The sequence below is a fragment of the Procambarus clarkii genome, chromosome 86 (genome assembly GCF_040958095.1).
Source record: "Procambarus clarkii isolate CNS0578487 chromosome 86, FALCON_Pclarkii_2.0, whole genome shotgun sequence".
In the NCBI taxonomy this organism is placed as follows: Eukaryota; Metazoa; Arthropoda; class Malacostraca; order Decapoda; family Cambaridae; genus Procambarus; species Procambarus clarkii.
The window spans coordinates 14,404,475-14,419,157 of NC_091235.1; the positions used below are offsets into that span (position 1 = coordinate 14,404,475).

A 14,683-nucleotide genomic window follows, 5' to 3' on the forward strand; every position below is an offset into this window, starting at 1 on the left:
GAACACAAAGCAATTCAAGAAATATAGAAAAACCAAAAATATTTCTTCACATATGCTAAATCAAAAGCGAACCACTGCCAGTATTAGACCTATTCGTATTAGTGAAGGAGGGAATACAGAGAACATATACGGCACGCATAGAAGAGATAAAGCACCTAAATTATTGGGATCGTCTCAAAGCTCTCCAAATGTACTCACTAGAACGGAGACGAGAGAGATACCAAATAATATACTCGTGGAAAATACTGGAGGGACAGGTCCCAAATCTGCACAGTAAAATAACGTACTGGAGTGAACGACATGGAAGAAAATGCAGAATAGAACCAGTGAAGAGCAGAGGTGCCATGGGCACAATCAGAGAACACTGTATAAACATCAGAGGTCCACGGTTGTTCAACGTCCTACCAGCGAGCATCAGAAATATTGCAGGAACAACCGCGGACATCTTCAAGAGGAAACTAGATTGTTTTCTTCAAGGAGTGCCGGACCAACCGGGCTGTGGTTGATCAGTCCGGCAACCAGGAGGCCTGGTCGACGACCGGGCCGCGGGGCTGTGGTGGGTATGTGGGCCTGCGGGCCGCTCCAAGCAACAGCCTTGTGGACCAAACTCTCACAAGTCGAGCCTGGCCTCGGGCTGGGCTTGGAGAGTAGAACTCCCAGAACCCCATCGACCAGGTAACTACACTTGGGTAATTACACTTACCACTGGAGGAGTTAGTGGAGAAGCACAGAGCAAAGCTCACCACTGGAGGAGTTAGTCGAAGAGCACAGAATAGAGCTCACCACTGGAGGAGTTAGTGGAGGAGCACAGAAGAGACTCGCCAGGTAAGACCTGCAGGACCTTCACAGGGAGCAACAACACACAGCAGCTGAGTTGTTCTTCTCAGAGGAGGAGGGTAGGGAGGATGTCTCTAGTTCCCTAATAAAAGAAATGTTTGCAAAATTGGGGGTGGAAGTGCAAAGTTTTTTTTGGGGGAAAAAAAAAAAAATCACCCTGACAATGCTGTGATGAACAGTGTTATAAACCTGCTGAATGACAATGTTATGTCTCACTTTAAAAACATTTTAAAATCCAAGCAAATCCAATCAACACTGTTAAAGTTTCTTGTAAGAAAACCATAGAATGAATCTAAAGTGCGAAACAGAAAAAAGAAAAAGAAAAATGAGAGCACCCCGGATGTTATAATGGTAGGAGACTCCCCTGCCAAAGAATAACACCTCTCCTCCTCTGCCTCATCACCTTCCACATACACCATCAATTCTACTAAGTGCAGGCAAGTGAGAATTTATTTGCATTTATTTAATTTATTGTATACTTTTGTGGTCTGGAATGGATTAATCTAATTTACATTATGCCTAATGGGGAAAAAAATTATTTAATACTCTAACAGATCGGCACTCGAAAGGCCTTTTGGAACCAATTAAGTACAAGTACCGAGGTTCCACTATATATGGTGGTGAAATATCAAAGAAATTATTCACGACCTTTGTGTGACTAAAATTTGAAATATGCAGCAGTTGTACGGTGCCCATATTTTAAGCACATCAATAAACTGGAAAAGGTGCAAAAACTTCCAGAACTGAAAAACAAGATCTATGAGGAAAGGTTAGAGGTGTTAAATATGCCAAAGATAGCAGATTGAAGAAAATGAGGCTATATGATCACGATGTTCAAAATAGTAATGGATCAACAAAATTGACAATTCTTGAAACCTGGAACTTAAAGAACAAGAGGTCATTGATTTAAACTAAGGAAACAAAGCTGCCCCCCAAAATTAGAAAGTTCACTTCTGCAAAGAGAGTGGTAAATGGTTGGAACAAGTTAAGTGTGAAGGTGGTGGAGGCCAAAACTGTGTTTCAAGAGTCATATAACAGAGTACGGGACAATGGGATACCACGAGAGTAACTCATCCTCTAACTATACTTAGGTAATTACATGAAAAAGATGCACAGTGCAGGGGTTAAATACAATACCATATACAATAAAAGTATTTTATTCTGTAAGAAGCCAAATCAAAATGTACACTGGAGCAACAATGTGTTCCTTCCAACATTTGTACAGTAATATGAAATCCTATCACGCATTCATTAATTTCTTAATGACAAATCTCTCCTAAGTTACCATTGTAAAAGTGCCTTCCCCAGGCTGGGTCAGATGAGGGCGGTGGGGTCACACAAGGCCCATGAAACTTTACATTCATGGCCACAAGATTTTTGTATGTAAATACCAAGATACTTAAGTGTTTTAATTAGACAATCACAGCTAGTTCTAAGATATTTAAGGGTCACATGACCAATCACGATTAACACATACCTTGGGCATTAACTGAGCAATCACAGGTGATGCAACACCTTTGGCCCCTACATATTAATTGGGGATAGCACAATACACTCATCCAAGCCTGGCCACTCCCTGATCACCAAGGCATGCTCAAGTCTCTCTCTCTCTCTCTCTCTCTCGGATCCATTTATGAATGAATCCTTTCAACGTTTATAGGCTATTATATAAAATTTTAATGTGATGCATAGCACCCCTCTCATCTCTTGCCTCACCAGCTGGCACGGATTTTTGTTACAAAAATTGCACATCATTGGATATGTTATCATAATCCTTATTGTTTACTTAATACTCAATTACCAGCTGGTTATCATAAACAAATAATGTGACAATTTTATCAGTTTAGAAATGGTGATAAATAAGTTCCTTGTGTTAAAATCAAAAACACCTTTGGTGAAAAGTGTAAGCAACTTAGATATGCACAGCAGTTAAGGGTAAAACATCTCCCTCCCCCATCCCACTCCCTGCCCCAAATTCAATAAATACTAAAAACTAAAAGTTGCAAAAAATTGAATTTACAATAAAGGAACTTTCATAATATTTAATTCAAAGCAATACTTTTCTTTATCAAACCCTAAATATGCTTCAAGACAACTGAAGCTTATAATTATTTATTTATATGGGGTAAAACATTTGTACGTAGTTTAGCTTGCTCATCACAAATAATTTTATGATCGGTATTGGTGAACAATTGAGTAAACAATGGCCTACGCAGCTGGTTATATGAGAACGTGCGGTGATGAGGAACGTGTTCCACGCATCTCATTCATACACCCGTGGACCACTTCTTGATTATTGTTATGTTGTGCCACACACCCGCCAACTCTCACTTGCTGCAACACGTCAATTCACACTCATCCGCTCGGTGTGCTCGCTCATCCACTCGGTGCGCTCACTCATCCGCTCGGTGCGCTCGCTCATACACTAGGTGCACTCACTCATACACCTGGTGCACTCGCTCATCCACCCGGTGCAATCATACACCTGATGCACTCACTCACACACCTGATGCACTCACTCACACACCTGATGCACTCACTCACACACCTGATGCACTCACTCACACACCTGATGCACTCACTCACACACCTGGTGCACTCACTCACACACCTGGTGCACTCACTCACACACCTGGTGCACTCACTCACACACCTGGTGCACTCACTCATCCACCCGGTGCACTCACTCATCCACCCGGTGCACTCACACACCTGGTGCACTCGCTCATCCACCCGGTGCACTCACTCACACACCTGGTGCACTCGCTCATCCACCCGGTGCACTCGCTCACACAATTGGTGCACTCGCTCACACAATTGGTGCACTCGCTCATACCTTGAGGTTATCTTGAGATGATTTCGGGGCTTTAGTGTCCCCGCGGCCCGGTCCTCGATCAGGCCTCCACCCCCAGGAAACAGCCCGTGACAGCTGACTAACACCCAGGTACCTATTTTACTGCTAGGTAACAGAGGCATCAGGGTGAAAAACTATGCCCGTTGTTTCTCGCCGGCGCCCGGGATCGAACCCGGGACCACAGGATCACAAGTCCAGCGTGCTTTCCACTCGGCCAACCAGCTCCCCCAGCCGGATACACCTTGTGCACTCACTCATACACTTGTTGCACTCACTCATACACCTGGTGCACTCACTTACACACCTGGTGTACTCATACATTTGTTGCACTCACTCATACACCTGGTGCACTCACTCACACACCTGGTGCACTGGCTCATACACTTGTTGCATGGGAAAATGTTAAAACTAAACAGAGTTGAAAGTGAAGAAGAAGTTTTTGCTTACATAAATCATGTGCACAATGTATCCGAGGAAACTGTCAAGATCTCTTCATGAACGTTCAATTATCACCTCATTCAACAACACTCCTCAACACTGAGAAGAATATTGTTTACAGCTTTAACACCAACAAATAATGACAGGATGAGAAACTAGCTACCTGGTCTTCAAGTTACAATTTTCAGGTCAACTGTAATGGCCTATAAGCATTTTTTTTTTTTTTATGGTAGAATTTGGTTAAAAGTTTTCCTCTTATCGTTCCTACTGAAAAGGAAGATTCAAGTCTGTAAAAAGATTAAAAAATAACTGGACATGACATTGATCCAAAAGTTTTGTTGTATAGTTCACTGTGCAATGCAACGGAATATATAAGATGTTTAAATGTTGCGTTACAACAGCTAAACTTCCTCAGTAATTTAACATCAATTGAGAGATTTACAAGTGATCAACTATTTCTTATCTTAACTCGTATTTAAGTGTGAACTTACATTCAGTTACAGTATACCAAATATAGTTCAAAAATATAATTAAATTGTCTCAATTTTTTCACTTTTGAAGAATTTTTACCTTTAATCTTAATAATTCATTAAATATACGATAAATATAGTTCAAAACCATATTTTTATTGAAAATCATCATTTGTTTTATCAACCATTTGAATCTAGTTTAAATATTAAGTGAATTCTAAATAATGATCAAATTGCTTGAAAACATCCTGTTCCATCCACATCTTTCCAGGATAAATGTCGTGACACATTTGTATTACAAAAGTAAAACAAACATGAAATTTGGCACTCAATTGAAAGGTGAAAATAACTGGTAGAAGCCAAGCAACACTAACATCCAGAATGTTTGCACAACAAACACAACAACACTTACAAAATGTTTATGTAGTTATTACTGTTAGATCTTCTGTAATGCAGTTATCTATGAATCATTAGAGGATGTTTAATATTTGATAATATACCAAATATAGATCATGATAACTTTTACAAGAAAATAAATATTTGTAATGTTTGCCTCGTATTACAATAAATCTTATTCAAAATGGCGCCGAGCATATGTAAACACTCGGTGAACCAATTTACCTTCCCTGTAACAAGAGAAACATATAATAAGTGACTTAATTAGAACCACTCATTCTTCCAAATGAAATATCAGCAAGATGAAAAATTGATTTTAGAATATCCTGAAACAACTATAATAATATTTAACATGTTAATATGAAGCTGAACTGAATCCCTAGTGAAGCTACTTGTTCCAGTCAAAGATATAATTTGTAACATTTAATCCACTACCACAGTTTATACAGTTCATTTGTAAATTTTCGGTAACAACTGGCCGTAAGCGTCATCTTTCTAAATAAGATAGGGGCCCTTGTTGCCCTGATGGAATATAGCATTATAGCCTAATGCCGGATAACAAAGTTGCAGAACACCGGAGGCTGGTGAGCCTGACGACACCCAAGTTATGGAATGATCACCAGAATGGAATGACACCTATTGTGACAACTTCCTTTACATGGACCACTTATTATCTCAAGTTTCATAAATGACATTACCTCACACTAGAATATGTAATAGCTTTGTATTTTTCAGAATTCCAATGGACCTTCCTCATGAATAATTTTTCAAGTGATTCACATGTATCCTAGCTACATTTTTATGAATTCCCCAAAGGAAATATAAAGTTTTATACCTTTAACATAATTTGAAATGACATCCATATAGTAAAATGGCTGCCCGGCCATCTGCTAGATCTAAGGTCCTCAGACAAACGAACAGCCATTTCTTCACACCTGAGTTTGCTGACCCTATCACAGGCTGGCCAGGACAACAAAGTATAATAACATGGACTCCACAGCATCGTGATCACAGTATGAACACATATACAAATGATGATGAAAGTGATGATAATGAACACAGCACACAGACCGACTACACACGGGCGAATCTAAGCTCACCACAAAACTCACCTACAGTGCTCTAGGTAATGTAACCTCAACCCACACCCAACACCACCGTATGCTCTGCTTTAATGCTTGTGGACCATACTTCAGTCCTGGTCATCTAAAAGAAAATAAATAAATACCCATTAAATGTGAAGACATCCTAAATGTACTTATGTACCTGAAGTACATAACTCATGCAGGCATGTCCTATAATTAATACAATCCAGAACTTTTATATGTTGCCACAAACACAAGGCATTGCAAACCATCATTCAGCTCCAGTGTTCCATTCTTGAGGAATACAAGAAAGATGTGATACTTTCAGGTATTCATTTTTTTGTTTCACCTTCCATAAGCCCGTGTTAAATCTTCGGCATAAACTTTTCTATCATACCTGAGCGTAACAGCACGACACTTGTTTTTCGCAAGAAGGCTATTGGTGTGAACACTTATAGGAGGTATGTCAGCACTCTGCATACCAATAACTCGCCTATGCAAACCACTCAGTATGTTGCAATAATTTCTGATTACTTCCATAATGAAAGACACCAATTTGTTACCAATTATCTATAAAAATAAGATAATCAACAGAGTTCCTTGACGTCACCAGCACGATGCCAGTCCAGTAGTGCCCAAGTTTCATGCTCGTCTCTATTTAAATATTATCACATGAGGCAAACCCACACCACCTTATGATTCTGATAGATTTTCAGATTCATAATTGGAATTTCAGCAGTCAAATTTGCATAAGTCTTTTCCAATCACTACAAACATCATTCCAATCTAGCACATATGCAGCCAAGCACTTCACTGTTGACAAGTAACTCCACACACACAGTGGTAAACACAAACTTTACCACTGCATTTTTATTTAAACATTTTGTTGAGCTTTTAAGCTCATAACAAAAATCTATAATTTATTTAATCAAAAACTTAATGTTCATTTTTTGTAGAAAAACTTTTATGCTAGATTTTATATTGATTATTCTACCAATTATAAATAATCCATTTAGTGTTTTTCTCCATATACACCAAAACACCACTTTCTGTTTTTTGTACTTCTTGCTCCTCCCTTCCAACAGCCTGGCAGGTTTGTACCACACATAAAATACCCTTTCCTCTTCTAAAAGAAGATATTTTCTTGGTTTATTCCAGGGGACTGCAATGCATTTACAATCCACAGGTAACACAAAGAACCAAAATCCACAAATACAGTATTCTGCTTTCACAATTAATAATACTGTATGTCTTCACGTGTATCAGCTCCACTTGAAATGTTCTTCATTTAAACCCAATGGAAATTGGGTATCAGTTGTTGCAATCTCTCCACTAGTGTGCCCGGGTGGTCCAGCCACAGGGTCATCTGCGGTTGAGATTGTTGCACCTCATTTGGCCGGTGGAGCCGGTGCTAGACCTGAGGGCGCTCCCGCCGCCACTGCTGTCTGCCCCACTCCCAGTGCTGCAATAATGGAACTTATTTAATGGCATTATCAATATCAGTTGAAAACATCAATTGTCTTACATTTATTTATTTCATTGTCCTCTTTCTGGAAGTTAATAAAGTTATATTTAGTTATTAAAGTTATTATTTAAAGTTTAAAATTATAAAGTCCTCTTTCTTAAAGCTATTCATTGAACAGGTGTCAATGAATAAAAACCCACTTCTGAATGTAATAAAGCTCCACTTTCTGGTAGGTCCCTTTGGTGGCTCACCATGCTCCCTGGCTTGGTCACCTCCAGCCCTAACCACCCCACCAAGCCTTTTTTTTTTTTTTTTTTTTTTTTTTTTTGAGTCACAAGTACCTACCAGAACCCAGGACCAGAATATTGTACCTCAGTAGAGGCAAGAGAGGTTGGTGGGATACTATAGATACACCCAAGCCAAAAGGAAAACCACCAGAAAGGTAGAAAATAAGCAACTGCATGGAAACAGTGGTAACCCTAACACAAACAATGTACTCACTCATTGTCCAGATGCAGCTGCTAGTTAATCACACTCGCCACAAAGGCAAAATATTGATGCCAAAAGAAAATGAAAAAGGCTCTGCCAAAGCTAAGCAAAAGGGAGCAACAGTATAAGGCATCAAATGATGGTGCACAAAAAGCAAGGAAAGACAGGATGACCAGAACCGTGGCCGAAGCCAGCTGGAGACGAGACAGACAATGCGATGTAAATTTGGCAGAGAGCACCGAATCAAAGAAAAACATCCGGTGACCGTTCTTCTAAAAAAGGTGCAGGAGAAAAATGTGCTAGTTTTGGATGTCAAGCCGATTACCTGGATGCCAGAAGACTCCTGCCCAAAAACATCTCCAGTCTAAAAATGGATGGAGAAATGGAGCACAACTTGCGGGAAGAGATACAAGAAATCCAAACGCCTCCATTCCAGGTGAAAAGTATCCACAGTGAAGCCTTCACAATGCAAGAACAGGTCCACATAAGCCAGAAGGCTCCAGTTCCACGCACCACCTTAGAGAAATCCATCCATGATCAATCAAACCTCTCACAAAGCCAACAGGACAAAGTCGACCAACCCCTACATGGCGATGGGACAGTAAAGAGAAACCTGCCACAATCATGTTTGATAAGCTCAGTATGTGAACTGTATGGAGCCAAATCATGAAACACTGGGAACAATCTGAGTGGAGCTGGATCACTGGGACCAAGGAGGAGATGGAGCTGCAGTGCATTCCAGACTGCAGTCAACTCATGAAAAGGGCTGTGTGCCCATTGAATAGGACCCAACCAACACCTGGAGCTGCCTGATGAGAGCTGGTCACAAAAACCCAGCCCAAGTCAAGAACAGGTCAAACATGTAAGGAGCAAGCTGTCATAGAACTAAACCTCGGAAAGCCTCAAGAGGTAATTGGTGACAAAGTAGCCACTATAGAACAACCAGAGTTCCCAATCAAGAAATAGTCCAGATGGTGGCAAAGGGTCGACTCCAGAGATACCGGTATAATGCCCAAAGCTAAACTCAGCCCAGCAGAAAAACCATGCCGGCAAAGTTTAAGCATTACCACAACAACTAGAGCTACTGATGGGAAACCGAAGAACACTCCATAACAAAAACATGAGAAACCAAGCAATCAAGGGACGATGGCAGACAGGCTGGGAAACTGAGATGAGGCCCAGCCAAATCCAAATCTGTGACAGAACCAACCATAGATGCAGGTCCCCAAAAGATGAAAATGAGAGAACACAATCCACATCAACCTGTCTTCAATGCCAGAACATAACTAAAAGGAAAAACCAAGAGGAGAAAACAAAGACACCCCACATGAAAACCTTAGCCAGTTTCAGAAACTCACGTCCCTATCCAGAGGAATAGGGACGTGCTAGGGCTCATCACAAAGCACCAGGGAAAACATCCAAGCACCTGCCCATAAGGCCAGGCATACCTTAATGAAGGTGGATATGCAAAAGGTAGGATAGGGACTAAAACTGTCCATATCCAAGAGGGCAAGAAAGAATGGAAGGTCTGGTGAGTTCCACTTGCAAAATGGGAACAAACAGTACACCAGCTGCAAGTGGAATGGACGGACACCCCAGTGCCCAATCACTCCACAATGACCCTGCAGAGCAGAGGATAATATGGTCAAGTCTGGACTCATGATGATAAAAGGGAGGAGGGGGGGGGGAGACTGAAAACCATCCCCATTGAGGATCCTGAGAAACCACTTAAAATGCTATCAAAGGGACAAACTACAAAAGGGCCAGTACAAAGCACTCCTAGAGCACCCGAGAGAGTAATGAGAACGTCTCCATGAAACAGAATAAAACAAAGCCAAAGACAGCACTACAGCCTAAAATATTGCACCTTAGAGCAATAGACCTTGAACAGGGGGCAGCAAGACCCTTATTCCTCAAAAAATGTCAGCCCACAACAGGGACAGAATCCTGCAGCAAGAATACGTACCTCAAAGGCTGAAGAGCCAAAGCTAACAGTCTCGCACAAGCCATCACTTCCAGAAACAAGAGAAGAGAAGCAGACATAAGGAGAAACACACCCGAGTGGTAGAAAGCATGAGCAAACTCACATGAGCTGCCTAGTGCCCACATACCAAGGCAGGACTGGTGCAAACAGGGAGGAATTGAGTGCCTCAAAAGATAAACAGCCCAGAAAACACTGACCCACACCTCATGCACTCAAGCATTCAGTTATCGCAGAAACTATGACAAGACTCCAAGAAGAAAAGGGAAAAGTCTGTAAGCCAGGGGTAGGACTGGACTTTATATCTCATCAAAGAGGCAGAAATGGATCCAAACTCAAAAGAGGCGAGGTCCTGATCCAGAAGGAACTGAAGAAAGTCTGCCCACACTAAAGTTGAAGAAAGAGATGAAAGAAACCACCACTGGAAATGGGACATATATAAATATATATATATATATATGTGCTAAACGAAAACTGCTCAGAACCAGGCATACGTGACCATAAAGGGTTGAAAGGCACCCATGGACCCACCTAAGGACCCAATAATGTGTGAACTTGGTTCACACCGAGTTGCTTGTGGAACCGAGTTACTAAAACATGTGCCAAGGACCCCGGAGAAGAACCAAATTTTCTGCCAATGACTAAGAAAACTGACAGGCATCACTCCATGTTGGAGAATCTGAGCCAATGGAAAGCCCCCTAAAGATAATGGACTGGCAGAAAGCTCAAGCTCAATTGTCTCCATCAAGAAAAAGGAAACCTCAGGAGCCCTTCATATGCCCTTCACTCATGAACCAGAAGAAGGCAAAAATTCTGATGGCAACAAACACAATGAAACTAGGACCAGGGGAGGGGACACACCACTCCAGCATGGCTCAAAACTGGTAAGGGACAAGGAGAAGAAACAAACGAAAAACACTTCACCTCTTCGAAAAAAAGGGGGGGGAGCAGAGGCTCCAAACTCGAGAACATCCAAGCCAGACCAGAACTATACAGCACCTTCCACCAGATAACCTGCACCACAAAGTAAATTCAGCAAAAGTGAAATTCAACGACTACTCGGAGAGAAAGTCTATACCGATTACTGAATACAAAACCTGCGGCGTAACTGTGATGCTGGGGAGGGGTGAATATTATCAGTAATTGTACCACTTAGTAATCTTTACTGTGTATGTAAGGAATTGAAGGTGACCAAGGTTACTGTACTATGAGGTGATACAGAAAAGGAAAGAAGAGGGGAGGGTTAAGCCAGGAGGCATGGCTCTAATCCATCACATTTTTCTGACTGATGCTATAATTGCTATGTTAACTAAATATTAGGTCATCCGGCATCATTATTCCCAGATCCTTTACATGTTGTTTTCTTTTATGAGTAGATCTGCTTGTGTCTTGGGTAAAGATTGTGAGAGGAACCACAGTGTGTACTGTTCATTAATATATTCCATGTCGTAGATTTGGAGATGCGAGTCTACAGGCAACTACAACTCATTCCTTTCGAGTGATCCAGTTAACCCAACCACGTCCCCTTTATCATGTTAAGAGGTGACGGTGAAGTTGTGTGTTTTTTTTTTGAGTTTGAGGTGGCACCACCCTCTCTCTGTGGTGTTTTTTTTCCTTTGGTGTGAGTTGATCTAGTATCTTCAGACTTACTTGCCTCTACTCAAGGGCCAGATTCTCGTTCTGGTCTGTGGTAAGCACGTGTGAAAGACACGGCCTGGTGGGGTGTTGAGGCTTGCGCTCACTAGCGTACCCAGATAGCTCCATGAGCCACGGAAAGTAGCCCTCACAGAAAAGCGGGTAAAATATAAAATGTAAGAAACTAATTACATTGGGAGAGTAGAACACCCACCGTTTCATTACAGTTTGTATGTATTTATGTAGTATATAATATACTGTATGTATTACAGTATAAATAACATACATAATATATTATATATATAATATATATCTAATAAATAGTAAAATATGGCAATGAAATAACAATGGCATGATATATCAATGATAATCATTTTGAGGCAATGGATTGACTTGAGCTCGCATTCTGGTGATTCCTAGACACCTGCCTTAACCGACTTGGCCACAGTGGTACAAAACTTGACTTTTGTAACAATGGCCGATTCGGTTAAGGCAGGAATATGGGAATCACCAGAATGCAAGTTCAAGTTAATCCGTTGCCTCAAAATGATTATCATTGATATATTCTGTTGTTCACAAAGTCACATTTTCTGACTGAAAATGTGAGTCAAATTTTCTTTGTGTAAATCAAAGAAAATGTGACTGTCAGATCATGAAGGAAGGATTAAGACAAGAAATGTCCTGTCTTAACCCTTAAACTGTGCATGGCGTATATATATATATGCCATGAGTAACATGTCCTACCGTGCCCATGGCGTATATATACACCATAGGGTGCCAGGCACGATTCAAATGGCCCGTGGCTACACAGGGTTCATATCTTCCTCAGGGCTCTTGTAAACAGACGCCATATTTAAAAAAATCGTGAGCAATATTCCCCGGTGTGAGAGCCACAGTACTGTGGGAACAACCAAGGCTAGCACATACAGCATAAGCTAACAGCATTACTGTTCAGCTTGTGACCACAGCATCGCCTAAAAATGTCAAAATAAATATGTAACTGCTATTATTTAGTGATGACAGTATTACAGATGACCCCTGACTGTGATAAAAATTACCAGGATTGTGATAATAGCAGGATTGTTGTGATAATTAGCGCTGTGTGGGAGGAGTAATGCTAAGGGAGGGAGGGAGATAGCGTCGTGTACCAACTGTGTGGCCACCTGTTATTGTCTGCATTCACCATACCAGCTCAGTGGTTCTCTATGGTGAACACAAATGTAGATACTTGTATATAATGTGTATTAGTGTAATAACAGCAAAATAATTATGTTGGGAGGAGCCATGTAGGTGACTGAGGTGGGTCGTCTGCATGACTTGTCTAGCTGTGTAGAGGGTGGCCACTATGCTCTTTGGGCACCCTACAAGCTTAGGTGTACAGTTACGGTGCATACAACATTTAGATACTTATATATAATGTGTGTGTATATAGTGTAATAACACCACAGACAGTATTGTTGGGGGAAAATTTTTAGTGCGCTTGACCTTGAATGAGTGAGGGAGGCACCCGCCTGCTGTGTGTGTAGCGATGTCTCTTAGTGCCTGAACTAACTATATCAGCTTAGTTGTACAGTTGTGGTGAACAAAACATGTAGATACTTATATATAATGTGTGTATATAGTGTAATAACAGCAAAACTATTTGTTTATTGTTTTATGAATGTAATATTTGAATTACTAATATGAACACAATACTTTTGAGTATAGTGACAATTCACACATTTTATTATATAAATCTATCACTACACACTATTGAATAATATTACTGCAAAAAACTAAGAAAAAATTAGACATTGAAATAATCAGGTAATATCATCTTTGTGGCAACTCCCACCTGACAGCTCAGGTGACGCCGAGCGCCTCTGACGACTGCTCTGTCAACGCCCAAATTTTGCCAGATTTCCTCGGCTTATTTCACCCAAAATATGTCACCTACGATCCACCCCTCCCCCCACCCCATGCTCAAGGATCAAAAATTAACATTTTTGGAAGACGAAAAAAGTTTAAGATTTTTTTTCTTGCGCACAGGTGTAAATCTCCTCAGGACCCCTTAGCAGCTTAAGGGTTAATCCTTCCTTCATGATCTGACATCTTCATACCTGTATATAATATATTATATATTTATATATATATATAATATATATATTTATATATAAATACTGTATATATATTATATATACAGTATATGAAATCATTTTGAGATAATGGAGAGACAAGAGCTTGCGACCTGGTGATTCCCAAGTGCCTGCCTTACCGCTTGGCAACGGTGGTACAAAAGTTGACCAACCCAGAACTCTACTGAGCTCTCTGGGAGGTTAACTGATCATATGTTTAGAAATAACAAGGTCGCGAGTTCAAGTCCCTCCACTGCCTCAAAGTGAGTTTCATTGATATAGCATGCCACTGTGATTTCATTGCGATATGTGTATATATAAGAGTGAGTGAGTGAGTGAGTGTGTGTGTGAGAGTGAGTGAGTGAGTGAGTGAGTGTGTGTGTGTGAGTGTGTGTGTGTGAGTGAGAGTGAGTGTGTGTGTGTGTGTGAGTGAGAGTGAGTGAGTGTGTGTGTGTGTGTGAGAGAGTGAGTGTGTGTGTGTGTGTGTGTGAGAGTGAGTGAGTGAGTGAGTGAGTGAGTGAGTGAGTGAGTGAGTGAGTGAGTGAGTGAGTGAGTGAGTGAGTGTGTGTGTGAGAGTGAGTGTGAGTGTGTGTGTGTGTGAGAGTGAGTGTGTGTGTGTGTGAGAGTGAGTGAGTGTGTGTGTGAGAGTGAGTGAGTGTGTGTGTGAGAGTGAGTGAGTGTGTGTGTGAGAGTGAGTGAGTGTGTGTGTGAGAGTGAGTGAGTGTGTGTGTGAGAGTGAGTGAGTGTGTGTGTGAGAGTGAGTGAGTGTGTGTGTGAGAGTGAGTGAGTGTGTGTGTGAGAGTGAGTGAGTGTGTGAGAGTGAGTGAGTGTGTGTGTGAGAGTGAGTGAGTGAGTGAGTGAGTGTAAGAGTCAGTTAATAAGCTTTACCAACTAGTAACAAGCTTAAAGAGTGCATAGC

At 41.0% G+C, this 14,683-nt stretch overlaps 2 protein-coding genes across 6 annotated transcripts in view; one reads left to right on the forward strand and one right to left on the reverse strand.

Moving 5' to 3' along the window:
• The window catches only part of LOC123768447 (uncharacterized), a 487,820-nt gene that overhangs the window by 33,673 nt on the left and 439,464 nt on the right, over positions 1–14,683 (forward strand). The window lies entirely within an intron of this gene.
• Positions 1,979–14,683, reverse strand: part of LOC123768495 (zinc finger protein 609) — a 129,587-nt gene continuing 116,882 nt past the window's right edge. For all 5 annotated transcript variants that reach the window (XM_045759117.2, XM_045759125.2, XM_045759134.2 and 2 more), the window contains one exon: positions 1,979–7,542. In XM_045759117.2, coding sequence (XP_045615073.1) covers positions 7,469–7,542 — 74 coding nt within the window. In that variant the 3' untranslated portion in view covers positions 1,979–7,468. The remainder of the gene's footprint in view (positions 7,543–14,683) is intronic.